Raw genomic sequence first — 10,003 nt, 5'->3', positions numbered from 1 at the left:
GTTCTTGGCCAAAATCTCCAGGTAGGCCGTGCTATCCATCTTCCCATGATGCGGACCAGATGGCCAGGCCCCTTGGCTGAGAAACAGCCCCACAGCATGATGCTGCCACCACCATGCTTGACTGTAGGGATGGTATTCTTGGGGTCGTATGCAGTGCCATCCAGTCTCCAAACGTCACGTGTGTGGTTGGCACCAAAGATCTCGATCTTGGTCTCATCAGACCAGAGAACCTTGAACCAGTCTGTCTCAGAGTCCTCCAAGTGATCATGAGCAAACTGTAGACGAGCCTTGACATGACGCTTTGAAAGTAAAGGTACCTTACGGGCTCGTCTGGAACGGAAACCATTGCGGTGGAGTACGTTACTTATGGTATTGACTGAAACCTATGTCCCCACTGCCATGAGATCTTCCCGGAGCTCCTTCCTTGTTGTCCTTGGGTTAGCCTTGACTCTTCGGACAAGCCTGGCCTCAGCACGGGAGGAAACTTTCAAAGGCTGTCTAGGCCGTGGAAGGCTAACAGTAGTTCCATAAGCCTTCCACTTCCGGATGATGCTCCCAACAGTGGAGACAGGTAGGCCCAACTCCTTGGAAAGGGTTTTGTACCCCTTGCCAGCCTTGTGACCCTCCACGATCTTGTCTCTGATGGCCTTGGAATGCTCCTTTGTCTTTCCCATGTTGACCATGTATGAGTGCTGTTCACAAGTTTGGGGAGGGTCTTAAATAGTCAGAAAAGGCTGGAAAAAGAGATAATTAATCCAAACATGTGAAGCTCATTGTTCTTTGTGCCTGAAATACTTCTTAATACTTTAGGGGAACCAAACAGAATTCTGGTGGTTTGAGGGGTTGAATAATAAATGACCCTCTGAATAAACTTTTCACAATTTAAAAAAAAAAAATAAACAAAGAAATAACATTCTTTTTTGCTGCAGTGTATTTCACACTTCCAGGCTGATCTACAGTCCAAATGTCACAATGCCAAGTTAATTCTGAATTTGTAAACCTGCTAAATCTGCAGGGGGTTGAATACTACTTGTAGGCACTGTATATGAGGTCCTGGACAGTATTTGGGCCCTTGTGCAGTATATATGGGCTCCTGGACAGTATGTGGGCCCTTGTGCAGTATATATGGGCTCCTGGACAGTATGTGGGCCCCTGTGCAGTATATATATGAGGTCCTGGACAGTATGTGGGCCCTTGTGCAGTATATATGAGCTCCAGGACAGTATTTGGGCCCTTGTGCAGTATATATGGGCTCCTGGACAGTATGTGGGCCCCTGTGCAGTATATATGAGGTCCTGGACAGTATGTGGGCCCTCGTGCAGTATATATGAGCTCCAGGACAGTATTTGGGCCCTTGTGCAGTATATATGGGCTCCTGGACAGTATGTGGGCCCCTGTGCAGTATATATGGGCTCCTGGACAGTATGTGGGCCCCTGTGCAGTATATATGAGGTCCTGGACAGTATGTGGGCCCGTGTGCAGTATATATGAGCTCCCTCCAGGACAGTATTTGGGCCCTTGTGCAGTATATATGAGCTCCAGGACAGTATTTGGGCCCTTGTACAGTATATATGGGCTCCTGGACAGTATGTGGGCCCCTGTGCAGTATATATGAGGTCCTGGACAGTATTTGGGCCCCTGTGCAGTATATATGAGCTCCAGGACAGTATTTGGGCTCTTGTGCAGTATATATGGGCTCCTGGACAGTACGTGGGCCCCTGTGCAGTATATATGGGCTCCTGGACAGTACGTGGGCCCCTGTGCAGTATATATGGGCTCCTGGACAGTACCTGGGCCCCTGTGCAGTATATATGGGCTCCTGGACTGTACCTAGGCCCCTGTGCAGTATATATGAGCTCCTTCCATTTTGACTTTTACAAGGAATATATCAAATGGGATGTCAGGGTTTTACTTTTTCTTTTACTCAAATGAGAAAAAAAAAAAAAAAAAAAAATCAAAGACTAGCTATAAAATTACTTGTTTGACCTATAACATGCATGCCTGGAGTTCAGAGCACCTGTTGATTTTTTTTTTTTTTTGGGGGGGGGGGGGGGGGCATTCAGACTTTTGCTATGGGGCCCCATGATCTCTATGTACGCCCCTGCTCTCAGGCAAAATTAACAGGTCAAGGAAGGAAATTCTTATCCTCTCTTGCTGACAATTTTATCTTCCAAAAGGTAGGGGAGAAAACAAGGGGGAACTGCTACCTTGGATCTAATCCTTATATACAGGGAGGAAATGGTTGAGGAGGTAAAAGTGGCTGGGACCCTAGGAGGTAGCGACCATGCGGTTTTAGAATTTTGGATAACTAGAGGAGGAAGACTCAGACGTCAAGGCTAGATTTCAGAAAGGCAGATTTTAAAGGGATTCAGAAAGAGAATTGGAGGGATCAAATGGCTGGATATCCTTAAGGACAAAAATGTCCAGGAAGGATGGGAAATCTTGAAAAATGAAATTCTCAAAGCACAATTGTTAACAATTCCAAGAAGAGGGAACAATAGGAAGTGTTTAAGGAAACAAGGATGGATGAACACAGAACTTAAGCACATGCTAAAAAGGAAGAAAAATGTTTATAAAATGGAAAGACGAAGGCATATCTAAAGAAGAATATAACGCTGTCTGCAGAAATTGCAGGGCACAAATCAGATTATCTAAAGCTGACAATGAATTGAGGCTTGCAAGAGATGTTAAAAGCAATAAAGGATTTTGGGGATATGTCAAAGTAAAAGAAAAGTCAAAGATGCTATAGGATTTTTACAGGATGAAAATGATGAAATGGTAACACAGGATGTTGAGAAGGCAGAACTTTTAAATTCCTATTTTGCATCTGTTTTCTCTCAGAAAGGAAATGTAACATCAACTGTTCTTCACTGTCCTATTAAGGGAATAGAAGAATCCAGGATATCTATAAACAGAAAGTTAGTGAGGAAACACTTAGCTAACCTAAATGAATTCAAGTCTCCAGGTCCAGATTAATTACACCCCAGAGTTCTGAAGGAGATAGCAGAAGAAATTTTTGAACCCCTTTCCATAATCTTTGAAAATTCTTGGAGAACAGGAGAAGTCCCAGAAGACTAAAGAGCAAATGTTGTTCCTATCTTCAAAAGGGGAAGAAGGTGGACCCAGGCAACTATAGGCCGGTGAGTCTGACTTCTATACCAGGAAAGATCTTTGAACAAATTATTAAACAACATGTATGTAAGTACCTGGACAAGAATGAAGTGATTAAACAGAGTCAGCATGGGTTTGTAACTAATAAGTCATGTCAGACTAACTTAATTTCCTTCTATGACAGAATCACTGATTGGGTGGATCAGGGAAATGCTGTAGATATACTATATCTTGACTTCAGCAAAGCATTTGACAAAGTATCTCACACAATCCTTATTGAAAAAAATGGCAAAGTATGGAATGGACAAGGCAACTGTTAGGTGGATTCATAACTGGCTTAGTGATCAGACCCAAAGAGACATCAACAAACTGGAGCAAGTTCAGAAAAGAGCGACCAGAATGGTAACCGGTCTGCAAACCCTGTCTTATGAGGAAAGGTTGCAGGATTTGGGAATGTTTAGCTTGCAGAAGAGAAGACTGAGAGGAGACTTAATAGCTGTCTACAAATATCTCAAGGGCTGTCACATTGTAGAAGGATCATCTTTATTCTCAGTTGCACAAGGAAAGACTAGAAGCAATGGGATGAAACTGAATGGGAGGAGACACAGATTAGATATTAGCCCAACTGTCAAGTTTTTTCTATGTGCTCACGTATCAGAAAATTTCTGCTTAAAAACCAGACTCCCTTCCCAGAAACCGCGTGGTTTTTCCTGCGCGTTTTCCGCGCAAAAAAATAAAAAAACACGCTTACGCGTTTTTTTCTGCGCGGACCTTCCAGACCCATTGAAATGGCCAGAAACGCGGAAAAATCCGCGAAACTAATGAGCATGCTGCGTTTTTTTTACCACAAAGCAGTTAAGCGGTAAAAACCGCATCAATATGCACAAAAAGTGCAAAATGCATAGAAATGAATGGGAAGCTTATTTTTAGAGTTTTTATAGCGGATTTATTGGCAAATCCGCTAAAAAAACGCTGTGTGCACACAGCCTTAGGGTGAGCAAAGAGTGGAACAGGCTGCCACGAGAGGTGGTGAGTTCTCCTTCAATAGAAATCTTCAAACAGAGGCTGGACAGACATCTGTCTGGGATGATTTAGCGAATCCTGCTTTGAGCAGGGGGTTGGACCAGATGGCCCAGGAGGTCCCTTCCAACTCTACGATTCGATGGGAAAAAAAAAAAAAAAAAAAAATTGTACGATTTACATATTTAATGCAATAAAATTCAAAGATTTTAATATAATAGAACTTAATATTTGGTACAGAAGCCTTTGTTTGCATTAAGAGGTCAGACACTTCCTGTAGTTCTTGACCAAGTTTGCACACACTGCAGCAGAAATTTTGGCCCACTGTTTCCTGAAGGAAAGAGGTTGCTGGCCAAATCTCGCAATACATGACCCCATCCATCTCCCTTCAATACAGTGCAGTTGTCTTGTCCCCTTTATAGAAAAGCATCCCCAAAGAATGATGTTTCCTCCACCATGCTTCACGGTTGGGACAGTGTTCTTGGGGTTGAACTAATCCTTCTTCTCCAATCACAGCAAGTGGAGTTGATACCAAAAAGTTTTATTTGGTCTCATCTGACCACATGACCTTCGCCTATACATCCTCTGGATCATCCAGATGGTCATTGGTGAATGTCAAATGGGCCTGGACATGTATTAGCGTGAGCAGGGGGACCTTGCGTGCCCTGCAAGATTTTAATCCATGACGGCGTAGTGTGTTACTAACAGTAATGTTGGAGACTGTGGTCCCATCTCTCTTCAAGTCATTGACCAGTTCCTCCCATGTAGTTCCGTGCCGATTCCTGACCTCTCAGGATCATACTTACCCCATGAGGGGAGATTTTCAATGGAGCCACAGACTGAGGAAGATTGACAGTCATCTTGTGTTTCTTCTATTTTCTAATAATTGTGCCTCCAGTTGTTGCCTTCTCACCAAGCTGCTTGCCTATTGTCCTGTAGCCCATCCGACCCTTGTGCAGTTGTACAGTTCTGTCTCTGGTGTCCTTAGACAGCTCTTTGGTGGAGAGGTTGGAGTGTGATTGTGTGGACAGGTGTCTTTCATACAGTTAACGAGTTCAAACAGGTGCAATTCATACAGGTAATGAGTGCATGGACATTGCTGATCTGAGGGCCTCTTCTACTGCCTCTAGCTCCCTGAAGTTGAAGGACTGCCGGCTGATTTCTTGTGTCAAGATACCCTGGAAAGAAGATGAGGAGCTATGGTCTCCCTATCCTCTTTTGCTGACATGCATTGTTATTGCTGTCAGAAGATTCTGAATCCTGGAGACTTCTTTCTCTATAATCCATGGACTGAACCACCAGACGAGAGAGGACTTTACTTGATCGGGCACAGGGATCTTATTACTCTGACATGTCAGGGAGCCGTCCTCCCAGCTTAAAAGCATGTAGATTTGCAATACATTGTTATGAGCCTGGGACCAGGCCACAGACTGAATGCATGACATCATAGAACCCAGGACTGACATTGCAAAACTTAATGACACTGTCCTTAGGCTCCGCAGGAAGGCTATGTTGGACCTCATCTAAATTTGTTTCTCTCTTGGTTAACTAGGTTGTCTCCTTCTGAAAATTCAACAGGATACCAAGAAAGGTTTTCTTGGTGGAAGGAATTGAGTCCAATTTAGGAGTTCAACAGCTACCCTTAGGGATGTCAGCATCTGAAGAGTTCTCTGCAGGTGTTTCCTGAGCATTGGTACAGAAGGGGCCACGAGCAGGAAATGGTGAAGATAAAGAAAAATGCTGATGTCCCACTTCCTGGCGAATGTTACTACCTCCGCCATGAACACTAAACACTTGAGGTGCTGACGATATATCCCGAACTGCAGAACATTGAACTGGAAGTACAATATCTGCCTTCCTTGGGTAACCACAAATCTTAAGAACCTGAGGTAAGCTGGGAATATGATAATAGGTGTTTTTTAAGTCGATGGTTGCCATGAGTAGAGTGAATATGTTCGGATCCCCGCTTATTAGGCAAGCTATAGCGCTTACTGAATAAGCTACAGCCGGATACATGGAGTGTGCTGGCTCATCAGCTCAGCGGCACAGCATATGCATGGAGAGCCCAACACTGTCTCTCTATGCATGTGCTGTGACACATGCAGCGCCGATCATTCGGCACGCTCCATGCATCCGGGTTACCGCTGCAGCTTATTCAGTAAGCGCTATAGCTTACCAAATAAGCAGGGACCAGAACAAATGCGCTCAACTCTATTCTTAAGTTAAGTAAGGTGCAAAGGAAAAAGGCCCCTCAATGACAGACATTTAAAGGCATATTGGAGATTAAATCACCACACACACGTGCCATTCAATACGACAGCTCATACCACAAAAAGCATGCCCTATACAGCTATATCAGAAAAAGAACAAAATAAAATAAAAATTATATATTACATACATAACCAGGTCATGAAAGGTCAATGCACAGTAATGTAGACCGCTAATCTGATATAGTGAATGGTTGAAACTCCTAGTAAACAAGTTAGTCCAGGCTCACACATCACTTATTACTTACTCCACAACCAGCAATGCTATAAAGCTTTGTTGTGGGTCCCTAAATCTAGCCAAGCTTCATCCATTTCTGTAATGAAAAGAGAAGGCATCAAATACTCACCACAGCTACAATGACACCAATCACAGTAATAAGGAAGAAAGGTACCAAAACAATTCCTCCCATAGAATCAGCATCCACATTACTTGATCCAGGATCCGTAGAGTTACTCATGTTATCAGGGAAGCGAGCATGAGGATGGTAAGGAGAAAGTGCTAAAGACAAGACTAGGAAACAGATGAGGAAGCAAAACAGTGAATAATTGTGGTCAGTAATACAGCACTGATAGGGCAGAAACAATTTTCTAATTTTAATATCCTGAGTTTAGGACACAAAACTAAATTGAACAGTCTTCCACATCACTGTGTGTGTGTATATATATATATATTTATCCCCTCGCGTGAAGGTCAGCACCAATTTTCTGTGTCGTATTCTGCCAAGGGCCATTAGGTTATTTATACCATCCTTGCGCCTCAATTCCGCCCACAGAGTACGTCCTGATGCTGGCACTGGTGTCAGGGGGTAATCTTTCATTGCATGCGCCTCAGCAGTCCTGTGGCTTCATGGCTCTCAGGATATGCTAGTAGTTGTAGTTTCCCAATAAACTAACAGAAAAAAAAAACCTGTGCGCTGACAGGCTTTCAGATTTTGAACTTTAAAAATATTGTAAGCTGTGGATAGTTCCTTGTGGTATACTACGTAAACCACCAGCTTGTCTTACTACATACTACAGTGCAGCTATGGAAGGGGTTGCCCTCACATCTATTTGGAAACTACAGTTAAGGCCTCATTCACATCTGCTTAGTCAAGTATGTTGTTTATGTTTTGACTAGCAGCTTGTTGTAAAACGAATTGTGATTTTTTTTTTTCAGGGTGAATCCAGGATAGAGTTGGTTTGGCATCCTAGTTAGGCTAGTTTCATTGTCATGTAAATGGAGTTGGAGCTTCCAAGTCAATTTCATTGGTGGAACCTAGACACTCAGTCCAATACTTTCTGAAAGTTCGAAAGCTTCACCTGGATAAAAACATACTGTGAACCTAGCCAACAACAGCATTTCTGCTATACATTTAGCATGCATGAAGGAAAAGCTTCCGACGTACATGGTAAACATATGTATGGGGTTGATTGGTTTGTTTTTTTTTGAGAGAAACTGATGCTACAAAGAGGTCTATAGTGGCTGGACCACATGTTACAGCCCAATATTCAGTGCGTGATTGCGGCCAGTGAAAGCACAGGAGACCGGGACAGCATGCGCTAAATACTGGGCGGGCTGTGACGTGAGGCAAAACGCTGCCTACAGCCCAGTCAATCAGGGGAGGGGGGGATCAGGACTGGGTCATGCCCAGGTAAACCCAGGAAATCCAGAACTTGACATCAGCGGATGTCAGAAGCGGCTGCAACTGGGAGAACATGATTCAGACTGAGTGAGCAGCGATAGCGCCACTCACAGGCACATATGGCAGCAGAAAGCATATACAAAAACTTAGATGTAAGGGGGCACTTCCTCTGAGGGGGTTTCCATACACCCCACACATGCAGTCAGGGCCGGCAGACCAGGCAGCTGCCTAGGGCCCCGGCTCCCCAAGCTAGTGGCAAATCACGCAGCCACTATGAGGCCCGTGGGGCAGGGGGACCCGCCTGCCCTCAGCACCGACTCCCCCACCGCTGCCGCATTGAACTATACCGGACTGAGGAGTGTATTTTAATATGTGGAGGACTGAGGAGTGCACTTTACTATATGGAGGACTATAGGGAGTGTATTACATTATATGGATCACTATGGGGCACATTATATGGAGGACTATAAGGTGTGCATTTTACAATATGGAGGACATTATAATGTATGGAGGCCTATGGGGTGTATTATATTAAACAGGCAAAAGGCTGCCCATTCGAGTGATTGGATTGTTTATGCCAGAACTAAAATCATTGTTCTCAGCAGCACATCGCCGGTGTAAACTGTAGATGTGCTGCTGATAACATGATACTGTATGGTGATCTATTATTGATCCATTAGTGATTGTTCTGTCCCCGTCATTCTTTCTCAGACGGTGGAAAGAGGCCAGGAAACAAGTGTTAAACGACTTCAATATTGTCGATCACGCTCATCTAGCGTCCTGAACTCAGCACATGGAACTACAACCGAAATGCTTCTGTGTGATGTGCAATACGTCAGCATTTGGGCCCCCATATTAAAGTTTGCCTCGGGCCCCACTTTGTCTAAAACCCGCCCTGCTCACAGTAGTGGGGCCATGTATCACACCGGTATGCCTGCCACCATGCCACTTGGGCACGCATTAGGGTGGGACTGGAGATTGGTTTATGACACTGGGCAAAGTACAGGCAGCAGGGGACGCTCCCATGTCTTGGCTTAGCCTACGACCCTGTCAGGAACTTTCTAGAAAGCACCAAGTAGCTTACAGAGTCCCGTTCTAGTGGAGAGAGGACATAGCAAACAATGGCACTCACTGACAGCCAGCTCTGGCCCCGGACAGAGAGAAGTGCCCAACTATCCGCCATTAGGAAGGCAATAGGCAGCACGCACTGCACACTCCCGACATGAGACAGACCGTACCACAGACATGACGGCGAATACGCGACAGCCTGGGAAAGAACACACAACGCCTCCGCCTCACCCGCACTCTGCTGCTCACCTCCGCTCTCCTCCTCAGCCACTGTGCTTCTACCCGGAAGTCTGACTTGCAAGCCGCAGCCAATGAGTTGCCGAGGGCGGGGCTTGTAAAAGACGCTGGGTGGTGGGCGTCGTCACTTGGTTTTGTGAGGATGAGTGGAGGGCGCGCTGTGATGCCTCTCGGTAGTTCCACGGTGACTTGTGCTGCGTGACGTGGGTGTGTACAGTGCCGCATTGTTTCCATACTATTTGCCGGAAAGACACAGGACGCCAGGCCATCACACGGTGGCCAATATTAGATAGCTGCAGGTGTTCTCCCATGCTTTCTATGGGAGGGTGCTGGAAAGTAGTGACAAGCACGAGGCTGGAGTTGGTTTCTTATTTGTCAGTTTTGTATTAAGCATTTTTTTCTGTTTTTTATAGGTTTAACAACAAAAAATAATCATCCCAATGATAACATCCAATGCAGCGAGGTGCCCTGATGTGACTATGTACAGGGTAACAAGCAGGAACGCGGGAAGCAGGCAACAGGGCAAGGGTTAACAGGTTTATTTACAGGGGAAATACTCCACACAAGGAAGTAAAGAGTTAACAGTATAACTGGCAAAGTGAGGTACAATGGTTCAGATAAGGACAGTTCGGTGCAAACGTATTAGGAAGTGTTATAGCAGCAGCTCCTGCTGCGAAC

General features: G+C 44.9%; 1 protein-coding gene across 3 annotated transcripts in view; it reads right to left on the bottom strand.

The window, feature by feature from the left end:
- Window positions 1–9,488, bottom strand: part of SMIM29 (small integral membrane protein 29) — a 69,554-nt gene extending 60,066 nt beyond the window's left edge. Inside the window, exons 1-2 of one of the 3 annotated variants that reach the window (XM_073575586.1) lie at window positions 9,338–9,488; window positions 6,746–6,909 (exon numbers count right to left, since the gene is read on the bottom strand). In XM_073575586.1, the coding sequence (XP_073431687.1) occupies window positions 6,746–6,856 (111 nt within the window). In that variant the 5' untranslated portion in view covers window positions 6,857–6,909; window positions 9,338–9,488. Of the gene's footprint in view, window positions 1–6,745; window positions 6,910–9,152; window positions 9,282–9,319 lie in introns of those variants that run through there. The other 2 variants (XM_073575587.1, XM_073575588.1) reach the window with 2 other exon arrangements.
- Window positions 9,489–10,003: the final 515 nt, after the last annotated feature.

This window comes from Dendrobates tinctorius, unplaced genomic scaffold (genome assembly GCF_039654945.1).
Source record: "Dendrobates tinctorius isolate UK_male_01 unplaced genomic scaffold, ASM3965494v1 ptg000045l, whole genome shotgun sequence".
NCBI classification, from domain to species: Eukaryota; Metazoa; Chordata; class Amphibia; order Anura; family Dendrobatidae; genus Dendrobates; species Dendrobates tinctorius.
The sequence above is the reverse complement of the archived record's forward strand: the minus strand, read 5'-3'. Positions and strand labels throughout refer to the sequence as shown.